This window comes from Petaurus breviceps, unplaced genomic scaffold (genome assembly GCF_028583685.1).
Source record: "Petaurus breviceps papuanus isolate PSGF00001 unplaced genomic scaffold, PetGlider_PUasm1.0 90701, whole genome shotgun sequence".
In the NCBI taxonomy this organism is placed as follows: Eukaryota; Metazoa; Chordata; class Mammalia; order Diprotodontia; family Petauridae; genus Petaurus; species Petaurus breviceps.
The window spans coordinates 2,459,392-2,485,482 of NW_027187316.1; the positions used below are offsets into that span (position 1 = coordinate 2,459,392).

Consider the following 26,091-nt stretch of genomic DNA (forward strand, 5'->3'; position numbering starts at 1 on the left):
TTCCTCATCTCTCAAATGAGAGGGTTGATCTAAATAATACAAATAATAGCTACCATTTATATAGAACTTTAAACTTTGCAAAGCTCTTTACAAATATTATTTCATTTTATTTTCTTGGTGAAGCAGAGGGAAGAAGACATTTCAATTTCCTTCGAGTTAACAGGCACATGGGCAGCCACCAGCCTGTGGGCCACCAGAGTAATGATAACAGCTAGCATTTACAGAGAACTTTAAGGTTTGTAAAGCATTTTACAAATATTATCTCATTTGATTGTTACAACACCCCTGGGAAGTAGGTACTATTATTATCCCCATTTTACAGATGAGGAAACTGAGGAAACGCACATGTTAAGTGACTTGCCCAAGGTCACACAGGTAGCAAGTCTCTGAGACAGGATTTGAACTCAGGTCTTCCTGACTCCTTGTCTAGGACTGTATTCACTGTGCCACCCAGCTGCCTCTAGCTTTTTAATATTCTAGGTCCTTCCCAGACCCAAAATTCCTATGATTCTGACTCGATTTCCTGCCCCTCTTCCTGAGGTAACAGGAACCACACAAGAACATAATGCTGGAAGGGACCTAAATGTTATCTAATCCAATTCCTCTAGACAAACTTCTCCCCATTTAACAGATGAGGCCAATGAGGATTTAAAATCCAGTCTCCAGATTCCAGAGCTAGCATTCTTTCTATGGTACGACACTGCTGCCTGAGCACAAGCAAGTGTACTGTACTGGCATTACTATAGGATCGTTGCATGAACTCGACACAATACTGAATAGACTTCATCCTCTCACATACCCCCACAGGACACATTTTCTCTCCAAGAGAAGACTCAAGATAGTTCTTATTTAGAAAAGAGGCAATGCTTCTGAAGGCACTGACACTTCATTGTACGTACAACCTCAAGGAAAGGGGAAGACCGTAAGTCTATAATCAGCTCTTCACTGGTTACCAGGGCCTCCCTCCCACAGTTTCAGTTATCTAGGCTCCAAGACAATACTAACAATAATAATCATAGTACTAATAGTAACATTGTAGTAGTAGTAGTAATAGTAGCTACTATTATAGTAATAGCAGCTACTAACAACAGCAGCTCAAAAGGAATGGTGACATATCAGGGATACAAAGCTGGGTTCAAATCCTGCCTTTGATATATACTGGCTGTGTCACCCTGGGCTTAAGATTTAACCTCTCTCAGTGCTCTAGACAACTCTCAAAGACAAGGGAATCTCACCTTTTTGTGTCCTGGACACCTTTGGCAGTCTGATGAAGTCTATGGACCTTTTCTCAGAATATTTTTTTTAATTCATAGTTAGGGGCAGCTAGGTGGTGTAGAGAACAGAGCACCTGCCCTGGAGTCAGGTGAACCTGAGTTCAAATATGACCTCAGACACTTAATACTTAGTAGCTGTGTGACCTCGGCCAAGTCACTTAACCCCAACTGCCCTGCCTTCCCCCTCCAAAAAGAAAAAAAAATTCATAGTTGAAGTTTATGCTAAATTTTCATTAAAGTTTGCAGGCGCATGCTAGAGTCAGTTCATTTGGGCTCTTGAGAGCTGATCATTAAATTTTCAGTGTGAGCATTTACACTCCAGAAATCCACAAATGTTACCAATTGGAGTTAGATTTATTATCTAAATTTAAGAAAGTTATGGGGAAAATGTTACTATTGCAGATTAAATATTAAAGTGTGTCATGCAATTTCAGAGAGATGGTTGTTAAACATATACTCCCCTAGAGGTTGGTGAAAATTCAAATGTAATTTTTTTTTTCCACCCAAGTTCATAGATCCTTCGAAATCTATCCATAAACCCCCTTAGGAATCCATGGATCCCAAGTTAAGGATCCCTGCTCTAAAGACTACAAGTTTCAGGGAAAAGATCGATCTGTATTGGTAGAGTTAGTTTCGACAAGCAGAAATTCCCCCAAACCAATGAAATATAAGCCTAGTACCTATCTCCTAATAATATTTCACATTTCTATAACTAAAAGAACATAGAGAATGGCCCTTTCTGAATCTTCATTCTTCTGGACCATATGGATACTCCTTTCTGGGTTTTACTGACACTACTTCCATCCTCCTACCTGTCTGGTTGCTCTTTCTCAATCTCTTTTGCAGGACCAAAACTCATGTTCTGTCCTTAATTATAATCCAAGGCTTTGTCCTGGGCTCTCTTCTTTTCTCTCTCCATACTCTCTCTCTCTGTGACCTCATCAACTCCCCTGGGTTCAATTATCAATTCTATGTAGATCGTGCTCCCAGATCTATAATGGTAGCCCTTATCTCTTTTCCCAACTTTACACTTACATTGCCAACACCATGCTGGAATTCTCTACCTAGATGATCAGCAGACATCTCAAGCTCAACAAGCCCAAGACATAACTGATTGTCTTTCTGCAAAACTCACCCCTTTTTCTGAGTTCCCAAGGATTATGTGGAAGGGTTATTGGAAAAAAGATTGACTCTGGAGTTATAGGACCTAAATTCAAATTATACCTCAGAGGATTAGTACTTGTATGACTTTGAAAAAGTCAATTAACCACCATGGGCCTCAGTTTCCTCATGTGTAAAAGGAGGAGGCTGGACTAGCCTGTGGGGTTCTTTCCAATCTGGCTCTAATCTATGACTGATCCCATGAGCCATTAATTTTACATTGGAGGAAAATCATTAGCTGCACTGCCATCTAGTGGGATTCTATAGATTTAAAGAACACCATTCTCTTGCTCCACTTGTCACAGTTGGAAAAATCTTTTGTTAAATGCAATTACTTTTTATAGAAAGCAGTTAAGAGGGACCAGTGTTTTCCTTAGATATTGGACTATACCATAAAATATTATGTTAAATTGAATATAATAAGAACTAAAAAAAAAGCCAAGGCCAACACTGACTGGGCAGAAATGCTTAATGGCAGAGAAAGTAGCATCCATGTTTTCTGTTTATATTCAATTAATAATGATTGTTAATAATAATTACTAGCTATGTTGATTAACCTATTTATTATCAATTACTTAATTAATAATAATTCTATTAATAAAAAGCTTTCAGTGCTAATATACTACTAAACCAACAAATTTTAAAGGAAGAATGGCATGATGGAAAGAAATCATGCCAGATTTGGAGTCAAGAAGGGCCTGGGCCCAAACCTTGCCTCTGATTATTTTTGTATTGTGTGTCCCCAGACAAGTCACTTAACTGCTGAGTCTGTTTTTTCACCTGTGAAATGGAGCTACCTCACAGGGCTATTGTGAAGAGCAAATTAGATAATTTATGTAATCAGATGATTTATATAAATGATTTTGTAAACTTTAAAATGTTGTAGAAATGTCAGTTGTTAACCTGCATCTTGGGCACAGTAGCCAAAAGTGATGGAGAAAAGGTAATGCAGTTCAACCCCTTAAGCTGCCACTTGATGACGACTTCAGTGGCCCTGGCCAAATACTTTCACCAAATTGGGCCTCAGTTTCCTCATCTATAAAATGAAGGAGTGAATTCTAAATCAATTCTGAGGTCTCCTCCAGCTCCAAATTCTATGCCCCAACTTTCAAGTTTTAATTTGGAAGATACTTTGTGATAATAACCTAAATAATTATTAGTTGTTACATTATTAGTCCGCTATTACATTTATCATTGGAATGAACAGTGCCTTGGTAAAGAAAGAAGGAAAAACCATTGGTTATAGTTCTTCTTTACAAGTTGACTAATGTTTAATGTGAAGGTATTTGTAGAACCTATATTGGATTACATGCTGCCATGGGGAAGGAGGGGGGAGGAGAGGGAGCAAGAGAAAATTTGGAACTCAAGGGCTTGTGGAACAGAATGTTGTAAACTAAAAGTAAATAAATAAACTTTTTTTTAAAAAAGAAAGAAGGAAAAAACAAGTTAGAAAAGAACAGTCCTGAAAGGAAACTTGAACTGGGTCAAAGACAAGTTTTGCCTACTTCATCATTTTGGTTAGGGGAAGAGAAGACCCTGTCATTTAACCTCTTTTGTCCTCAATTTCCTCATCTGTAAAATAAGAGGGTTGGACTAGATGGTTTCTGAGGTTTCTTTTCAACTCTAACTCTGTGGTCCTTTCAGAAGACATTGAGGGAGAGAAAGTTTGTCATAATGGATAACAATTGGAACCTGGGAAATACCTTAAATTAAAAAGGCCAAGATCTCCCACTGCATCCAGGGTCATCTCCAGTATCTGTCGTGATCAATATTTGTCCACTGTCCAGATCAACCATCTGATCCAGATGGTTCCAGAGGAGAGAGTGAGGCTGGTGACTTTGCACAGCCCCTGCCTCACTTAAATCCACTCCACTTGCAAGTCAAGACATTACCTCCCTCTTGTCATGGTCCTCAAGAACAAAAGACAAACAAGTGAGGTGATTTCATTTTCAAGAAGACCCAGATTCAAGTCTTACCTCTAACACGCACTGGTCATATGGCCCTGTGCAATTCTGTACCATATTTTATAACTTATTATCAAAAGAAAGCTGCCAGGGACATTGAAAAGGCGTGATTTGCTCATGGTCACACACAGCTGGTACATCTCAGAGGCAGGACTTGAACAGGTCTTGAGGGTCTTCTGGATCCCAAGATTAGCCATCTATGCAAACATGATACTGCCACTCAATGGACATTAATAAAACATTTTACAAAGAGTCTTTTTTTTCAGTTAGTCACTTGCATAAGATGATAATCAGTAAAGCCTAAGTCCCTTTCAGGAAACAACTATTCCATTTCTTTTGTCTGTATTCCCAGAGCCTACTAGAGTCTTTATATCCCCAGTGTGCCTATGGCACATAAAGGACACTTATAAAAGCTTGTTGAATAAATAACTGATGTCAAAGTATTAAAATTGTACAAGCAAACATATTTTAAATTTAGCAGTTTAACATATTTTGGTGTCATTGTTATGATCCTCAAGCATTTGTTATTTTAGTCATGTCTGACTCTTTAGGACCCCATTTGGGGTTTTCTTAGTTAAGCAAAGATACTGAAGCAGTTTATCATTTCTTTCTCAAGCTGATTTTATAGATGAGAAAACTGAGGCAAATGAGATTAAATGACTTGCTCAAGGTTACACAGCTAGTAAGTGTCTGAATGTCTTCTTGACTCCAGGTCTGGCCCTCTATCCAATGTGCCACCTAGCTACCCTCCCCCCCCTCCCCAAACTATTAACCTACAATATATTTCTCCTCCCTTTCACAATCAAATTTTTAGAAAAAACTGGCTACACTATCTGCCTCCATTCCTACTCTGAATCACTTTTAGTCCTTCTGCCATCTGGATTTCAACTTCATCCATCAACTAAAACTGCTCTCCCCAAAATTACCAATGATCTCTTAACAGCCAAATCAAATGGCCATTTCTAAATCCCGATCATTCTTGACCCCTCTGAAACATTTGATAATGTTGACTATCCTATATCCTCCTGGATACTCTCTCCTCTCTGAGTTGTCATAGCACTGATCTCTCTTGAGATTCCTTTTACCTCTCTATCTACTGCTCCTTCTCAGTCTCCTCTCCAGGATTCTTAGTCATGTCCTGCCCCCAACTGTGGGAAAATTCAGAGATTCTACCCTGGGTCCTCCTTTCTTTTCTCATTATACTCTCTCTTTGTGACCTCATCAGCTCTGGCTTCAATTATCACCTCTCTGCAGGTGATTCTCATAGCCCATATTTATCCCAGCCTTAGACTTTCTCCTAAGCTTTAGACTTATATCATCAACTGCCTACTGGAAATCTCCATCATCTATCTCTTCAGCATCTCTTGCATTTGTTCCCTTCTCTTCAATAACATAGCCACCATCCCATAAGGCCCCTCATCACCTCTTGCCTGGGTTGTTACCCAAGCCTTCTAATTGGTCTCCTAATCTCAAATCTCTTCCTTTTGTTAATACATCCTTCACACAGCTACCTAAAAGATTCCTAAAATGACCATGTCAATAAACTCCAGAGCCTCTCTATTTAAATTTAATACCAAATTTAAAACCCTTCCCAACCTGGTTCCAACCTAACTTTCTAATCTAAGTGATAATCTAATTCTCCTTTATGCACTCTTCAGTCTAACCAAACTTTTTCACTTGGTTAATAATACACCATCTTCCATCTCTGTACCTTTCCACAAATGTAATAGTAATGGAATTTAAAGATCCCCCTGTATTGGCTTGGTTTTCAAGTTGAGTGTTAAAACCCAGAGCTTGTGAATCCTACTTGAGGGATGGACTTGTCAACATGAAAAGAGAGTGCTGAACTGGGAGGAGCTGGTTCCATGGATTTAGAGAGGCACAAGCAGAGGAAGAGAGGCAGAAGAATTTTTGGAAGCAGAATCATGGAAGCAGAGAGAGAGGATTGCTGAGGACCAGTTCAAGCTGTCCAGGACTTTTGAGAGCTGCCATCCAGAGCTGCTAAGGACTGAGGAGATGTGACTGTGATGTTGGTACTTTGTCTGTCTATTCTGATGTTGTTTTGCCAGTTTCGCCCACTCGTGAAGGACAGTGCTGTTGTTGCACAGGTCCTGGAACCTTTCTGTTGGTTCAGAAGCCCTGAAGAAGGATTTTCTTGCTGTATGTTTACAGAAATCCTGGAAGAGGGTCTTGCTAATGTTTTCAGGAGTCCTAGGACTGTTCTGCAGACAGAGAATGAATTAATGAAGACATTGGCAATGTATCTTGTGGCCTTGTTAAGCTTTGTCTCCCCAGGAACTGAGATTGCTTAGAACTTGCAGATCAAGATGAAGAAAAGACTTCTCTTTGCATATTAAATGCTGTGATGATATCTTAATCTTGTTATAACTCAGGGGTAGATGTCCTTTGTGCTCTCTACTGCCCTTTTTGAGAAGGTGCTTGGCATTAACTGATAATTGTAATTCAGTTGTGATCCAGGGGTGGGAAACTTTTGACTTTTTTGTGCTCTGTGACTGACCAAATGAATGTACTTTGTTTATTATTAGAAACTACTCTCCATTTGAGAAAAGGGTCTTTGGGATTGACTAAATGAATATACTTTCCAGGGGTAGAGTAGTGCTTGGAAATTATTGAATTACTCTTGGTAAATGCTGTATTTTGATTTTCTCTGTTCTTAATTTGTCACTGAATAAAATGGAGAGCATCTATGCTGGTATTTTGAACCTTGGGAAGTTGCCTTTGCTTGGCATTACAACAAACTGTCCATGTTCTCCCTCCTCACCTCAGCTTCTTAGAATCCCTAGTTTTCTTCAGAGTTCTACTTCAGTTCTATCTCTGACACAGGCCTTTCTTGATCTCTTGGTTGCTAGCAAGTCCCACTTCAAAAATTACCTTCCATTTATCTTGTATATTATACATATACTTCTATCTGCCCATATTTTCTCCTATGAGAGGATATAAGTTCCTTGAAGATATGGACTCTTTATTTTCTCTATATATCCTAAAGCCTGGCTTTTAGTAAGGGCTTAGTAAATACTTTTTATAATTAGTAATTTAAAAAAAGAAAGGACTATAACTGTTTGAGAAATTAAAATTAATTATTATATTTGATGCTATAAAAAACTGAACCATAGGGGCAGCTAGGTGGCTCAGTGAATAGAGCACCGGCCCTGGAGTCAGAAGGACCTGAGTTCAAAACTGGTCTCAGATATTTATCACAAAAAAAACTAGCCATTGACCTTGGGCAAGTCACTTAACCCCAATTGCCCTATCTTCCCCCCTCCAAAAAGAAAAACAACAACAACAACAAAAAAAAGAAAACTGAACCGTCTTACACCCCTTACTTCCTTTTGCATTTTGATTTTTACTTTCTCATGTCAGTACCAAAGAAATGCATTTTTTTCTGAGTTAATTACTTTAAGAGGGCCAGTATAATAAATACAAATTAGTGTGTAGATTACAAGGAAAACAGATCTGCTCACCATTGATAGTATGCTCAGTATTGGTTAGCAAGCACTGAGTTAGAACTGAATAAATGGTATTTTGCAAAGAATGCCTAGAGATCATTTATAATGAGAATTATCAGTTCTTACAAATGTGTTTATGAAATAAAGAAATAAAATTTTGGACTAACAAGTATAAAAAGGTCTAAGACATTATATTCAACCTTGGTAACCAGCCTAGAAGAGATATTTTAGAAGATAAAGCATTTTAGTAAAAATGGATCACTCTGTATTACTTGATCTTTACTTACCAAAACCTAAAACTTTTCAGGAAAACTCTTTCTGAGTCCTCCACAGGTGAGATTCTTCATCAGCTTCCTGAAGCTTTCAGTGTTTACAAGTCATCCCTTATATGGGGACTGCAACTGCCCCCTGTGTTAACCACAGCCCACAGGGGAATCTAGTTCTTGCTTCATGCAGACGTAGGGGAGCTGACCCAAAAGACAGAAGATTCAAGCTTTTCCTTGCATTCTCTGATTCCTTATGCTTTCATCCCAGAATAGAACACTAAGGAACATCTCTTACACACAGAGCTTAGGGTTGACTCATGTCTAAGATTTCTCCAAAAGCGGTTATAACACACAGTCTTGTTACTCTGTCACCCAAGATATCACCTATAGAACAGCTACTTATTTCCTCCACCACAAACAAAATACTGAAAACCCGAAAGACTCTTGAAGCATGTCCTGGCAAATACTTAAAATATCAAACAGTAAATTATCAAAAAGAACTTAGAGCAGTCCATAAATTAAGAAATATACAAGGCACTCAAAAACTCAAGGAAGTCCAATAAACAGATAATACAACATGTGTTTCTCCAATATCTCTATTATACTATTCCAGAAGGTAAAGGCTCACAAAACATTTATGAGACTGCTGAACAGATTTTACTTTCAACTCAACTACACTGCCTAAGCAGAACCTCAAGGTCCAGATCTTCTGAACAACAGGGTCACAGTTTGGGTTTTCAGGTTCTAGCATGATCCAGAGCTGACAGTCATCCCTTCTGCAAGAAACAGTACAATTGGAGGAGGTAACTCTTGCAACCAGGCAAGCACCTAGGCTCCATAATTCTTGATCTCTCAAGCTGACACTGAGTCTAGAAACATTTGTCTTGGAATTAATGTTTGGTCACCTATGCTCAGGGAATTAAATACAAAACAAATAAGACAGGTAGGACTTGAGATCCAATGTTAGGCTTGCCTAGGCAAGGACATGTACTCACGGCCAGGGGCAAATAGCCACCATAACTGCCACCATAGAATGGAAGGAGCAGAGAAATTCTCTCCCTTCCCCTTTTCTGAAGCTATAGGGAAAGCAGAGTCCTCCCAAAGACACATTCAACAAAAAGGGAAAGACAGAGCAGAAGATATTTCTCCATTTAAACCCAATGGTGGAGTTTCCATCTCACTCAGTTACCAGTTCTTTTTATCACAGCCCTTGTGATGGGAACCAATAAGAAATTCTTCATTCCAAAGTGCAAATGCTTCAATCCTGTGTTGTTCATGTCTCTTCCCAATGGAGGTAGAGTGTGTACATCCAGTTTAATGGGAATGCACTGACACCTGGAGGAAGCCAGGTCTCTGGGAGTACAAGAGGGTACAAAAAGTATGAGAAGAGACCTAGAATGAAGGGAAGTTTGCTCATTATTTGGATCTTCCCAAGAGATGCAGACAGGAAACACTCAGTGATTTTGATTAAGATGAAAGAGCCAGAAATTCATAATAAACACGTTATTTGATGAAATGGAACTCAGCAAATAATAGCAATTTGCATTTATAGCTTTATGATTACAAATAAGTTTACATATATGATTTCTTTTCAACCCTTACTATCCCCATGTGAAGTATCATTCCTACTTCACAGATGTGGGAAAAAACTCAGAGAGCTTAAGTATGTTGCCTAAAGTAACACAGCCATTAATTGGCAAAGACAACATTCAAACTCACTCAGGTTTTCTGACTCCCTTATTCACTAACCCCACATTAATTATCCAAAAACCCATTAACAATAGCAGGTAACATTTAAATAGTGCTTTAAGGTTTGCAAAGTACTTTGTAAATATGATCTCATTGGATCTTCACAAAGACTCTAGGTCTTGTTGAATCATGTCTGACTCTTTGTGACCCCATTTGGGGTTTTCTTGGCAAAGATACTGGACTGATTTGCTATTTCCTTCTCCAGCTAATTTTACAAATGGAGAAACTGAGACAAAGTTAAGTGACTTACTGAAAGTCAAACAAGTAATAAGTGTCTGAGGTTGGATTTGATCTCAGGAAGACAAGCCTTTCTGACTCTATCCACTGTGACATCTAGTTGCATGTATTATCATCTCCATTCTATATATGAGGAAACTGAGTTAGGCTGTGAATTGAGTGACTTGTTTAGGGTCACACATGAGTGAATATCTGAGGCAGGATTTGAACACGTCTTCCTGAATTCAGATTCAGAACTTTTTGTATCACCTCTCCATCTTGCAGCAAGATGTTACAGATGAATTCTATGATCCCATTCTCATTTTCCCTTCTATCCTACTTTACTGTATGATATAGTTTTGGTTTCTTTCAACCCCCTTTTCTAAAAATTGTTAATCACTTAAGATTAGAAGGTTTAATGGGGGAAGGTTTAAATAATTGATTTTTAAATGTTGAGGGTGTAGCCCATAAATTTTCTTCAATAATTCTACTACTACCAACAGTGGAAAGAGCATTATTTCTGTAGTGAGAGGAACCAGGTTCAGTTCCTGATTCTAATCTGTGGGACCTTGGGCAATTCACTTGCCTTTCCTGGGCTTCAGCTTCCTCCACTGTAAAATTAAGAGGGTTGGAATAGATGACCTCTGAGGTCCCTTTCAGCATTAGAAGTAAAATTCTATAGTCTAGCCCAAAGGTGTTAAACACCCTAACCCCATTACTACCTAGTGTGGTCTAAACCAGATTAAAATGAAATTGGGAAATATTTAACAAAATAAATAAAAATACCATACAACATAGATGATGTTAATATATGGTTTTCTAAGTCAATCATCCTCCCACAAGGAGTCTTAGGTGTGCCCTAAGTCCAGTCATCTCATTTTACAGATTACAAGCCAAGCCTGAGGAAGTCAGGTGATTGGCCCCAAATCACACAGAGAAATATGTAGCAGACCTAGGAATGGAACCCACATCCTCTGAATTCAAATCCAGCTCATTTTTCCACTCTCACCCTCCACTAGTTTTCCACAGTACCTTCCACTAGATGCTTGATTTAATGAATACATATTGAATGAATAGTTCTAATTGCAGCATTGATTTCTCAAGAGCCAGAGCCAACAAACCTGTATTGTAAACTTGTCTAAACAGTTCATTTATTAAGTAATGGATTTTATGAGCAATCTTTCAACTATATTTATGCTTCTGAATTCCTTGGTAGTAGCACCTGAGTACAATTTGCTTGTCCATCACAATCATGACGTATATTTATATTCAAATGAAGCCAGATTTGCAAATTATGCAGCTAAAGCAGTTTAGTTAGACTTGGCCCCTTTTTCCATGTGGGAAAGAGAAATATATGCAGAAACAGAGGCCTCTGCTTGTCTGACTTACGTCTGATTCCCATAGCCCAAGAAGTACAATACTAAGAGTACCTGGCTTTGGAGGTCTTGAAGCCTGGCTCTGCCACTTACCACTCATGTGACCTTGGATAAGCCCCTTAAATCTTTTGGCATTCTATTTCCTGCTCTATAAAATAAAGGAGTTGAATCAGATCACCTCAAAGAAGTTAGCCAGATCAAAGTCCTTGATTGTCTTTAATGTTCAATGCATGCAAAATCATAACAAGGCATTTTTTTTTCAAGAGGTAGGAAAGCTAGAGATTGAGGAGATAGAGAGGTCCAGGTGCACCTCAGGGAGGAGCTCATACTTCTAGTCATTTAGTTGTTCCTAATGTAGTTATTCTTGCCAACTACGTCCTGGTTAGCTTAAGTGTGGCCCTGAGGTGTTTGACATGGGGAGTGGGTCTTGGGAAGAGAGATTTCATATTTAATTAATTCATTGATTCATTTAACAAGCATTTATTAAAGCACCCACTGGGTGGTGAGTTTATAAAGGTGAAAACAAGAATAATCATTACCTTCAAGGAGTCTTCATCCTCCAATCACCTCCCTGCCTCTCTCCTCCATCACCACCATTCCTGTCCTTGTGCTGTCTCAACTCTGAGCACCTCACTTGAAAATGGGATACAGCCCCAGTTGGGAGTTGTCAAAAAGCTGGGACCCTCCAATGAGGCAAGGAGGAGGTAGAAGTAGGAACTTCCAGCAACAATGTCCCCAATCTGACTTGGGAAAGCGGGTGCCCAGGTAGTCTCACCCCCTGTGTGTGCATATTATTGGTCAGTAGAACCATAACTAGGAATTGATACCTGGGGCAATGAGTGAGGGAAGGAGAGAAAGTCTAAGGCATAATGACCATTCCTATAAGTCAGTCATTCTTAACCTATTTTTGGCAGTCTGGTGAAACCTATAGACCCCTTTTCAGAATAATATTTTTAAATAATTGAAGAAAAATCTAATTTTAGTTAGAGATTAGTAAAAATAAAGTATGTTTTCCCATCAAAGGTCAAGAACCCCCTGAAATCTACCTATGGACCCATTGGTGGTTAGGAATTCCTACTATAAGTAGTTGGAATAATTTGGAGACAGTTTATAGAAGCAGAGAAGTTGAGATTCTGAAAGGTCATTGAAAGGGATCAGAGTTTAAGTTGGAGAAAAAGACTGTAGATCAAGGGGGAGGATGGAAAGTGACCTGGAAGGTCCATAAATGACAAGCAACAAGCCCTGGGACCAGACAGTGTGAACCTTAAGAGAGAAGAGATGGTTACTGAGAGGTCAGAAGGTGGCAGTGGAGAACAAGGAGTAAAGCAGCTTTTCTGCCTTTCCCTGTGTCAGGGAAGGTGAGAAAAGGAGCAGCCACCTTTGGAGAGGGTGCCAAGAGATGTGCTCTCTTCAGGAAAGAAGCAGGAAGGCAGCGAGAAGATGAGATTTAGGATGAAGGGGGCTTTTAATAATAGAAGAGACTGCCGGAGAACATTATAGGAAGAGAGAGATAATGAGTGGAGTGGTTTAGGGTTGAGTTTACTATGGGGAAAACAGGAAAGGTGAATTAACCATATCCAGCCCCACTCTGCTTGCTACCATCCCCACGTCATGTAAGAGTGTGATGATTTGGAGCATGGGGTTGTGGGTAGAGGAACCAGCTGATCCGCCACCAACTAGCACAATGCCTGACCCTTAGCAGGGAATTAATAAATAATTATTGACTGATTGATCTGCAAAGCAGATCTCTAGCACTTATTCAAGCTCAGAGAGCTTGGAGTTTTCTTTCTCAGTCTTTGTGCATCTGTAAAGAGGTCTGGTTAGTTTGTTTATTACTCTTACATAGAAAGGAATTTTGCCCTTCACCACCACTATTAGCCCTCCCTTGCTGTTGCGTGGGGCAGTGAGCCAACTGGTCTTCACAGGTACCCAGCATTAAGACAAAAGGAGCAAGCAGGCGCATGTCCTAACTAGTATCCTTTGTTTAAATATCTATAAAAGACTACTAGGTAAGTTCTTGAACTAAGAGTTTGTGTGTCTCTCTCCCTGGAATTCAGAATTAAATTGTTAAATTCTAGCAACAAAAGTGGAATTCAAGGAAGAGACTTCATTGTTTCACTGTCAATGGAGAACAGTTGAAGTGAGGGCAAAGTGGCCTGGGCTTGGTTGAACTCCAGTTTGATTGTGTTATTATATTTGATTTATTATTATATATTCCTATGTAATATATCCTCTGATTCTTTGGGAATAAATATGGCCACTGGCCTCTTGCTAAAGGATAGGTGCTTCATTTTGCTAATGAAATACATGTTCAGAGGCAACTATCCCAACTCCCACTCCCATTGAGAAGTGGGGACCCCAGAGTGTAGCAACTATACCCCTTCAGAACTTCTGGATTAGCCTTGAAGAGCTGGGAAGATGTCATTTTAGTTTTATAATTCATGAACCCCCATCATTGACTATCAGTTGAGAATCAGTCAGTTAGACTCAATTAACTTTTAGAAAAGAGTTATTTATTTGCTAAAGTGGTATCATAAAGGCAGATGGCACAGAAACATCCTGTCCCCCCCACCAAAAAGTCTTTTCCACAAGTACATACTGAGACCAAGAAGAAGTACACTTATACTTAAAGGGCATGTGACAAAGGGGTAACAGCTCCTGGAAGTCTTTTTGCAGAATCCTGAAGACATCCCCTTTAGGCATTGTATAAGTTTCTTTGCTGGGCAAGTAGATTTGAAAACCTGCCTACTCTATTGTATACACTCTGTTCCTGCCCGAGGAAGCTGTTTCCCAGCAGCCTCTGCTGGCCTGGTGATAATACTAGGATATAATTGGGATAGGAAGTTCAAAATCTTCTAGACCACCCCTACTCCCCTTCACCCCAAGTCAAGAGAAAGGAAGAGGGGGAAGAGATGTACTCTGAAGCCAAGGCAGAGGCTAAGGTCATCTATTCCCCTTTCCAAGGGGTTTCTCAGGGCTTTCCTGGAACACTCTTCTTACTAACTTGCTCCAGTTTCCCTGGGCTAAATTGGTTTGATATTATATCCTCTGGGGCATGACCAGATTTCCTCAGCCATCAAACATGCTTCCTATGCAATGCCACTCCAGGGAGGGTTTTTTTTCCAAAACTTGGTTTAAAGTCTTTGATTTGTTCAATGAGATATGAATTCACCTCCTTAAGATATCACTTGCTTTAAATTGGGTAGGATCATTTTATTAATTTACTCAATTGAATCTCACTCTTACACAGATGATCGGCAATTCCTGATCTGTCCTCATATATCTCTGAGGAGGTTTGGGGTAGAGCTTAGGGGTGCTGAGACCCTTAGAATGCTAATGCAGAATTTCCTGGAAAGATTTCACACACTCAAATCATCTTTCAGTCAAGAGACAGTTTATTGTAACACGAATAGAAGCTCGCAAAGTTCCTTTGGGGACCTTGCAACTTAATGGGGGTGAATCCAAAGCTCACATAGAAAAGGGGCATGGGAGGAATAATTAGGTAATACAAGGGGTCCAGGTGTCTTGGAAGCAGATGTCAGTGATCTATGGATGGGGAAATGTAGGGAATTTTGCAGATAACTGTTGATACTAGACACTGAGAGAGTTGTCAGAGGCATGAACCTTGGGGATCTGGCATGAGATAGTCTTTGGACCAGCAAGGGACAAAAATCCTTGAGCCAGGAACTCCTGTGTCTATCCTTTATCTAAGGAATTACCAGGTCAACTCTATCTTTATAACAAGGAGAGAATTATCATGAGGGTTGTAGGGAGGGCTATGTTAATTTCAGAGATAGCTTCTAAGGACTTTTCGGGGTCCAGGTGTCACCACCCCATCATCTACATGACTAGTGGTTGTATAAATGAAGATTGACCACTGAGAGTCATGAAAGATATTATCATGCAGAGAAACCTCCCCTCTCAATAGGTTATTATAAGAGCCTAAATGAAAGAAAGGCCTCTCTCCTTCACTCTCTTTTGGGTGGTCCTCTCTTGGGACAGAAACAGAACCAGCTTTCCCTTGGATTTACAGCAAAGATGAGGAGGAGATGTCTCTTCCCTTTCATCTAGTATCAATGGTGGGTCCAAATCAAGCACATGGCAGTGAGGAGAGACATGTTAAACCATCTACACTCAAAAATGCTAGAGGAAAGGGGTTTCTGGGTATAGAGGAAGTACATAGAGCTGTGGGTTCAATAAGGAGCAAGAAATGTGGTCAAGGGTGTCCAGGTAGCACAGTGAGTAAGAGCACCGGCTCCAGTGTCAGGATGACCGGAGGATGGAATCCGGGCTCAGACACTTAGCACCCACCCAGAAACACCTGGTCGTGTAACCTTGAGCAAGTTACTTAACCCCGATTGCTTTAAAAAAAAAAAGTGTGGTCAGAACCGGAGTTTGGGAAGAAGTGGAGGTAGGGGTGGGGCTGGAAAGCAGATGGAAGTTCTATAATTTAGAACCACCTCACAGAGAAGTAGTCAGAGAAGAGAAAACATGCCTCTCGTTCTCATTCTCACCTCCTGGGTAATGGAAGAAGGGGTAGGGTAAGCATCGTGAAAAGCAAAAAACAAATCCAGGGGAAGACAACCTGACATAGAGCCAGGGAAATAAACTACATTTGGCTTGCTTACACAGTGTTGGAAGAACCTGCCATTATCCCTCAGGAAAATAAGTGCTTGAAAACATTTTTTAAAATACTTTCAAATTTGTAAGTGAGGAAGGTGGAGAGGTAAGTGAATCCATAGTTTAAAATCCTGCATCTATAATTCCGAGGTAGCAGGTAAACATATTTTTCATTGGGATCAAGAGAAAAACCTTCATGAGATTTTGAGGACTTCAGAGAAAAGTGATAAAGGAAATCACTAGAAATCTGAAGTGGGAAGATCATTGGCCCTGGAGTCAGAGGACCTGGGTTCAAATTCTTCCTCTGATACTTATGTGTGGGATACAAGACCCCTAAACCCCCCCCCAAAAAAAAACAGAGGTTTCTCAAGGCAAAAACAGAAGCTTTTTATTTTCCTAGTCAAGTCTCTTGAGAGTTGGGCATCACCTACCCCAGAGCAAGCTGGTATAGGGAGGCACTGCACAGAGATAAAGCAGACAGTTATACACCCCTATACAAACAATTCTTTTGAATTGTCCCCTTTGAGAACAAAGGACAACAACCAGATGTCAGGATCTCCCTTCTGTTTTCACTCCTCTCTTTTTACTCTTAGGAGACACTCCATTTTCCAGAGCTAAGACCCAGCAAGCATGCTGTGCCTGAGCTTTGCATAACCACAATACTTTGTGTTCACCCTCTGCTGCAGCTAAATCACAGAATTGGCGCAAACCAGCCCCAAGTGGCCCCTGAGCTTGGACAAGTACCTGCAGGAACCATGTTCCAGTCATGAAGCTCTGCTATGAATACACTTGTTTTCACTAGGTAAACTTGCCTAAACTTGCCTCATGGTCACTGTTACACCTCACTGCTAGGTTCTTTGTCTAGCCACAACTAAATTTATCAAGGCTTCACCTTGCTGCCTTGGGTCTCCTCCTAAAGGAGACCCCAGCATGTGTGTCTGGTTTCCTGGTTTCCTTCAGCAGAATAAAAACTTTTTGCCTATAACCTCTGTGGCTCTGTGGTCAGAGTTGATGGTATAATAACCTCTGTGGCTCTTTGGTTTATTTATTTTATTTTTCAGAGTTAATAGTTGGTATACAACCCTTGTGAGATCTTCAATCATTTATCTTCAAGGTTTGACACAGACTTCCTTCACTGTCCTATCCCCTGACCCTACCATCTGCCTCTGTACCCCTTTCATTACTTGTCTCTATACTTTCTGTGCTTTTTTGTCTTGTACACCTTCTGTGAGATTATAGCTCTGTTTCTTGCTGCTGTCATGGTCTTTGTAGGTAACAGACAATGGATTGAGCACGAGGCCAGGAGTCAGAAAGACCAAAGTTCAAATCTGACCTCAGACACTTATTCGCTGTGTGATGATGGCTAAGTCATGTAACCTCTGTTTGCCTTAATCCACTGGAGAAGGAAATGGCAAACCATTCCAGAATCTTTGCCAAGAAAACCTCATGGACAGTTGTTCTACAAGGTCACTAAGAGTCGGACACTATTGAGCGACTGAACAGCAACACATAGAACTAGTCATGCCTGCCCCCACTTCATAATTTCATAAAGTAATTATCAATTCATGGGCCAGCCTTCTCTTCCTTCTACACTACATTCTATCACTTGCCACCATGTCTTTGCAAAGGCTCTCCCCATTCCTGGAGTAATCAATATCCCTCTTCACATCTGCCTCTTCCAACTCCTAGCTTCCCTCAAGTCTCAACTCAAGCTCCGCCTCCATCTAAAGGCTTTCCTTGACTTCCCCAACTGTTACCAACTCCTTTCCCTCCCCAAACCACTGTGTTTATTTTGTACATATCTGTTTTTACTTAACTGCTTCCAAGAATGTTGTATCCACATAATAGAATGTAAGCAACTGATGGGAGGGGGTGGGGGACTTTGTCACCTTTGTCTGTGTCCCTAGTGTCTCACACAGTTTGTAACATAGTAAGCACCTAATTAATGCTTATTGATTGTCTGGTTCTCATAGTGGCTGTGGTTTTGGCTGGCCAAGTCTCCATGATTAAGGGTCTTAAACCTAAATTAATGATTCTCTGAGGGGTATCATATCATGATCAGGAATGATTTAAGCATATTAACTAAGACAATAGGGTGGAGCCATACAAAGAGTGTTGGACTCGGGAAGCAAGAAGACTTGAGTTCCAATCCAGACATTTGCTAGCTGCATGAATGGATAAGACACTCACCCTATCTACCTCAGCTTCCTCTTCCTCTGTAAAATGAGGATAATAATAGCACACACCTCCTGGGGTTGTTGTGCAAATCAAATAAAACAACATATGTAAAACACTTTGCAAAGCTTCACACATTGTATAAATGCTAATTCTATCTAATTCTTCCTAATACTAGCTCAACCCCACTAATACACAGAAGGAGCAGGCTTCAGAAGTTGGGGTAATTTGGCAAGCATTGCTAATATTATTTGTTGACTTCCACCTTCCTGGCCAAAAACCCTCACTTGATCCTTCCATCACTGCTAAGTGTCATCCTATATCTCTCCTGCCCTTTGTGGCTAAACTCCTTGAAAAGGTCATCTAGAATAGGTGCCTCCACTTTCTCTCCTCTCATTCTCTTCTTAACCCCTTACAATCTGACTTCTTTTTTATTTTATTTTTTTGCTTTTTGGAGGGGGGCAGGCAGGACAATTGGAGTTAAATGACTTGCCCAAGGTCACATAACTAGTAAGTGTTAAGTGTCTGAGGGCAGATTTGAACTCAGGTCCTCCTGACTTCAGGCTCGGTGCTCTATTCACTGTGCCACCCAGCCACCCCCTACAATCTGACTTCTGACCTCATCATTCTGCTGAAGCTGCTCTCTCCAAAGTTACCAAAGATCTAATGACCAAATCCAGTGGGCTTTTCTCCATCCTCATTCTCCTAGACTTCTCTTTCAGGCTACAACACTGTTAATCACCCCTTTCTCCTTGGTACTTTCTTCTCTCTAGGTTTTCAGGAATCATTCTCCCCTGGTTCTCCTCCTGCCTATCTGACAACTCTTTCTTAGTCTTCTTTTTGTGGATCTTCATTGAGATCAAGCTTTCAAATCACAGGTGTCCCACAGGATTCTGTTCTATGCTCTCTTCTCTACTCCCTCTGCACTATTTCACTTGGGGAAATCATCAGCTCCTACGGATTTCATTACCATCTTCATGCTGATGACTCTCAAATCCGCCTTTCCTGTCCAAATCTCTCTTTTGACCTCCAAACTCACATCTCCAACTGCCTTTCAGACATCTGGAATGTCCAGTCGACATCTGAAATGAAACATGTCCAGAAATGAACCATTATCTTTACCCCTAAACCTTCCCTATCTATTACTGTAGAGGGCAACACAAATGCTCCAAATCTCAGGCTCACAACCTAGGAGTCACCCTGAATTCCTTACTGGCTCTTACCTCCTCCTCCCACCCCATGTCCAAGCTGTTGCCAAGGTCTGTTAATTTTACCAATGAAACATCTCTCAAATACACTTCCTTCTCTCCTCTGACACTGTCACCACTCTAGTACAGGTCCTTATCATGTCGTGCATTGATTAATAAAATAGCCAATAGTGGGTTTGCCTGCCTCCTTCCAGCCACAAATCACAAAAAAAAAAAATCACAAAAGTGATTTTTCTGATCACAACATACACAGACACACACACACACAGACACACACACACACACACACACACAACTCAATAAACTCCAGTGGCTCCCTATTGCCTCTGGGAGCAAATACAAAATGCTCTGTTTGGCATTCAAAGCCCTTCATAACCTAGTCCTCTCCAACTTTTCCACTCTTCTTATAACTTACCAACATGTATTCTTTGATCCAAAGACACCATGGGGATCCTGGCTATTCTACAAATAATATAATTCATCTCTCAACTCTGAGTATTTTCCTTGGCTATCCCCCATGCTTAGAATACTCTCCCACCTCCACTCCAACTACTGACCTCCCTGGCTTCCTGTTAAGTAAGTGCCAACTAAAATCCCACCTTCTATGGGACACTTTCCCCAACACTTCTTAATTCCAATGCCTTCCCTCTGTTAATTATTTAATATTTACCTGGTATATAGCTTACTTTGCAGATATTAGTTTGCATGTTGTCTCCCCCTTTGGATTGGAAACGCCTTGAGGACGGGGTATGTCTTTTGCTTCTTTTTTTTTCCCCCAGAGGTTACTCCTGGGACCACAATACCTAGCCCATAATAGCATTTAAAAAATATTTATTGATTGATTAAAAATATTCATAGCAGACTGTTTCAAAAGATGAGTTTATTAAGTCAAGTCATAATGCTTGGTCATTTTATTGCTATTGCAAAACAAGGGCATTCAATTATTGTAACACTTTTCATTTCTGAGTTTAACTGATTATCTTATTTTGCTCCTTCCTTGTAAGTTTTCATGTGGAAAAAAATGTTTCAAGATAACCTGTAGCACATTTCTTTATGTTATGATCACAGTGAGAAATATAGAAAATAAATGTCTACAATATCAGGCCTACTTTACTATTTGCATCATCAAATAAATCCTAAACGGTAAAACATCTAATAAAAAAAGGAATTTTACAGACATAACAAATATTCTTAAAATTGGAAATGTTCAATTTTTGATGCTTTTAAGAAACTAAATGAAAATGGAATCAATGCATTATATGGCAAAAACTTTAGCTTACTTGGATATGCAGTACATTTTTAGATAATTCAACATTTTAATGGCCACTACAGATATCTTCATGCAGCTAACACAAAGCTTTGAGCTTATGGGCACACTTTTTTAAAGTATTTAATCAATGCATAAGAATTGTACCCCTCTCTGAATGCAAATTCTATCTTCTACATACAGTATTCATACATACAATAATATGATGATAGAGCTCTCATGAATAGGAATTTCTGGTGATATACTGTTATTTACCAAAACTCTGTACTGGTGAAGGAACATTTTTCCATACTAAAGGAACATTTTTCTTCTTTAAATGGAGTCAGATAAGTTGAGGCCACTTAATGTGTTGTTTTTCTTTTCTTTATCTATTAAAAAAGGAATTAGGAGTAGGAGAGCTAAAGGATACCAAGGATTTTCTTCTGTGAGCATGAGCACACACACACACACACACACACACACACACACGCAAATATCTTTTCAAAAATGTTAGTTGCCTTGATGTGGTTTAATCCACATATGAATGATCTTGATATTAAGTACAACCAAATCAAGGAAAGAATCTGTAATTTCTCAACTTCTTCCAAGGAATGTGAAGGAAAAGCTTCCTTAAATATGCCTTCTGGAGAGAAAGCGGGAAGATCCTTTCTAGAATACACAGAGCTAATTTTTTTTTCCTTTAATACAGTCATTCAAACTAAGGGAAAGGTCCCCATGGGGTGATGGATAAACTGGAGGGAGAGAGAAAATTTGGAACTCAAAAAATTTTTCAAATGAATGTTAAAGACATTTTTACATGAAATTAAGAAATATTTAATGAAATAAACAAAAATATGTTTAAAAAGGAAAAAAGAGGGTAAAGAGTTTCAAAAAAAACCCAACAACCTCAAAATAAGTAAATCGTTCATTTGCTCAGTCATTTTTGAAATGCACATGGAACACTGGTAGTCAATTTTGTTTAATGGTGATATCAATTAGGACAAAAATCTATAGCTTTCAGGTTGGCTAGGTGGTGCAGTGAATAGAGCACCAGCCCTGGAGTCAGGAGGACCCGAGTTCAAATCCAGCCTCACACACTTAACACTTACTATCGTGAGACCTTGGGAAAGTCACTTAACCCCAACTGCCCTTCCAAAAAAAAAAGAAAGAAATCTATGACCTTTATAACGAGGAAACACAAATATTTAACTAAAAATCAGCTACCCCAAAAACAATGTTATGCATTATTTCAGCATTTTTGGTAAATCAGTATTTTATTATTCCCTATTAAAAACAAAACATTTCAGTTGTACAAAATTAAATTTTAAAGCAAAAACTTGAGGTGAGTTTTAAATTTAGAGAACAGAAAATAAAAATAGAAATACTCTTGCATATTGTCATTACATCATCCCACAAGTCTTGTCATTATATAAACTGAAAATCCTTAAGACATTTTTTACTTTGTTATTTCTTCTTGTTGTTGTTGAGTCATTTCTGTCATGTTGAACTCTTTATGATCCCATTTGGGGTTCTCCTGGCAAAGGTACTGGAATGGTTTGCCACTTCCTTCTTCAGTTCATTTTATAGATGAGGAAACTAAGACAAACAGGGTTAAGTGACTTTCCTAGGGCCAAATAGTATCTGAGGCCACATTAGAACTCAAGTCTTCCTAATTCTAGGCCTGATGCTCCATCCATCATTTTCTATAAAAGATCTTAAACCCTAAACTGCCTCTTTTTGTGAAAAGACATTAGTTACCAGTGAACTGTTTGAATATATCCTAGGTAGGACTATGTGCATATCTGCAGATTTTGGCATATTACAGAAATATCACAGCAGCTAGTTGACTAAGATCATTGGGCCTGGGGTCAGGAATACCTGAGCTCAAATTAGGCCTTAAGATACTTCCTAGCTGTGTGACTCTGGACAAGTGTGAAAATCAAATGAAATAATAATTATAAAGTACTTAGCACATAGCAAATGCTATACAAGGATTAGCTATTATTATTATAAATTTTTAAACTGTGTCAACATTTACACATTTAAAAGAAGTTGTTGACCATGTTATTTATGAAATATTTGTTGTTGGTAGAGTTGTGAGCTGATCTAACCATTCTGGAGAGCAATTTGGAACTGTGGCCAAAGGGCTAGAAAAATCTGCATACCCTTTGATTCAGCAATAGCACCTCAAGGACCATATCCCAAAGAGATCATACAAATGGGAAAAGGACCCACACGTACAAAAATATTTATAGCAGCTCTTTTTGTGGTGGCCAGGAAGTGGAAATTAAGGGGATGCCTATCAATTAGGGAATGGCTGAACGAGTTGTAGTATATAAATATAACAGAATACTACTGTGCTATAAGAAATGATGAACAGGCAGACTTCAGAAAAACCTGCAAAGATTCATATGAACTGATGCTGAATGAAGTGAGCAGAACCAGAGGAACACTGGACACAGTAACAGCCACAGTGTGCGATGACTGACTTTGATAGATTTAGCTCTTCTCAGCAATGCAAGGACTTAAAACAATTCCAAAAGATTCATGATGGAAAATACAATCCATAAAAAAAAAAATATGGAGTCTGAATGCAGATGGAAGCAGACTATTTTCTTTTTTTTATGTTGTTCTTTCTCATTGTTACTCCCATATGTTTTAATCCTCCTAAACAACATATGTGAACATATGTTTAATAGGAATGTATATGTAGATTGCATGCCATCTTGAGGAGGGGTATGAGAGGGAAGGAGAGAAAATTTAAAACTTATGGAAATGAATGTTGAAAACTAAAAATAAATAAATTAATAAAATAATTAAAGAAAAAAAAAGAATGGAGAACTCTAGGGACTGGCCCTTGCAAGGCCAGAGAGACCAGGAAATTCTGCTATGAAGGGAAGGAAATAAGCATTTAATAAGCACTGTGTTAAACACTTTACAAATATTTAATTTGTATGAGCAGGATGTTGGAATGACAGTGGGGGGAAGATGTCATTACTCTGTCTTGACAGAATTGGGCAGGAAGCATCTACATAAGAATTCTCATATTTAGGGCTGTGACTAATGATGTGACAAATACATGCATATCTGGGACTAATGGGTAGTGGTACTCACTACAGTGTAACTATTTTGTTTTCCTCTTTTAATAAAACTTTTATCTATAAAAATAATAAAGCCCTTTTATGATCCCTATAGTGTAAGCAGCATGAAATATTTTAGCTACCAAATTTATTTTACTTCATAAGCTATTTTTATCTGCATAATTCATTGATTCATCTGCTTTATAGCTGACACATTTCTATTTTGTCACCCAAATGACAAACAGCACTGCAGACATGTAGGCAAAACAGTGTAATCTTGGGTAGGAAAGCTAAAAATAAAGTATATATGTATATATACATACATATATAGGTAGAAATACACACACATACACACATATACATATAGATATAGATAGATAGATAGATAGATAGATAGATAGATAGATAGATAGATAGATAGATATACACATACACACAAATACTATGTACCTGTTGTATTATGGGAAAAGAAATTACTACAAGTTAGTGATTATTAAGCTAATGTGTCCCTCCCATAGTCTATTTTACAGGTTACCTGGAGATATATCAACCTATTTATAATATAGACATCTTTAAAAATTACACTGTCAGTATTCAATAAAAATCTATTACCAACTTCCTCTCCTTTTTATATAGATTCTGTAGTATTTTTAAGCAAACCAGAAAAAAAGAGGTTTGCAATTCCAGCACAGTAAGAAATTAGGCCTCTTTTTCATATTAGCAAATAAAATAAAATAAAATACACCATCTTCATTTTCCCCCTTCTATAAGATATGAAAACTCATGTACTCATTTTTTTCCTATAGCACACAAAAAATCTTTTGTAACTTGGAAGCAAACAAGTCAGTTTTCAGTTCATATTCTCGTTTATGAATCTTTGGCCAAAGAAGAACACTGAGTCTACTTCACACCTCCCTCAAGTAGACAGGACTAGTTTTTTCAGCTTTTCTATTTCCACCTAAAAAGGAAAAACAAAGCATAAGCAACAGTGGCATCTTGGCTATATTAAAGCTTCTCTGTCTTATCCCTAAGTCTTACATCTTGATCTTTTTACATTTTCAAAAATTAAGAAATCAGTACAGATCATAGTAGTTATCAGTTTCCATTATCTTAAAACACCTGAAGTTTAATTCCCATGAACATGCTAAGAAATAGACATTAAACCAGTGCCATGGAAGGAAGCACTGAAAACTTGTACAAAGATTTCACACTTAGAGAGGGTAAATGTTATCATAGTTCAATAAACAAGGAAGCTAGGTATCAATAGTCAGTCAAGAAGCAATAAAAAAGCTCTTACTCTGTGTAATGGAATAAGCATGTGATTTTAGATTGATCCCTCACCCTTTTTGAGTTAGCCACTTCCTGCAGAGAGTGGGAGTTGATTAGGGAAGAAAAAATATTCACCTTGCTCCACTGAGAGGCCAGTTGAGATTATATAAATAATTTATAAAGATCTACACAGTTTCTTGATTCCCTTACACTTTGTCATAAATAGAAGCCAAAGAAGAAGAAAAGTGAAGTGATCTATGGCTGGGGTTTGGTAAGATGTGGTGGCATCATGAGAAGAGGTCAAGGGTCTTGAGAGGACAAGGTAGAGTTGAGATGGTTAACCAAAGGCTCAAGATAGGGAAGGGAGAAAATAGTGTAGGATGAAGGTCTGGGTAAGAAAAATCTAATGGAAGGAATAGTGAAGATGGTGAAGCCATGGTGAAGATGAAGAAGAGAATAAGGGGTTGTATGATTGAGGGAAAGGCATAGTGCTCAGGTAAAGGAATTTTAGGAAATTTAGTTGAAGGGGAGCCCTTGTGAATGACATCTGGATCTGTGAGAGTAGAATGAGAAACTGGGAAGTTGGTATATAAGTCACCAGGAAAGAAAGACTGTGAAAAGGGCATTGCACTCAATGAGGAAGAATGCAAAATGTCCTTTGGGAGGTGGAGGGTAAAGGGTAGGGTGAGAAAGGATTTCATTATGAAATAAGGTTCAAAAGTTCATTAGGCTCCATACTGTGGAAGACTGTGAATGTTAATATGTGTCTAGAACTTGACAAGCAAAAGAGAACCACTGAAAGGTTTTTAGCAAAAGAAAAAATGACCAGATATACGTACAAGGAAGATTAGTTTGGTGACACTGGAAAGGATAAATTGTATGGGAAGAGAATGGAGGCAAGAACTATTATTGCAAACCTATTATAAATGTACATCACTTTGTAATGAAGGGAAATATAGCAGGACTTAGCACTTGAACATATGATGAGATAAATATATAGAAAACAATTTTTTCCCCACA

At 38.9% G+C, this 26,091-nt stretch overlaps 1 protein-coding gene across 3 annotated transcripts in view; it reads right to left on the reverse strand.

The window, feature by feature from the left end:
• Positions 1-20,336: 20,336 nt before the first annotated feature.
• The window catches only part of CD2AP (CD2 associated protein), a 167,760-nt gene continuing 162,005 nt past the window's right edge, over positions 20,337-26,091 (reverse strand). For all 3 annotated transcript variants that reach the window (XM_069065803.1, XM_069065802.1, XM_069065804.1), the window contains one exon: positions 20,337-24,760. In XM_069065803.1, the coding sequence (XP_068921904.1) occupies positions 24,719-24,760 (42 nt within the window). In that variant the 3' untranslated portion in view covers positions 20,337-24,718. The remainder of the gene's footprint in view (positions 24,761-26,091) is intronic.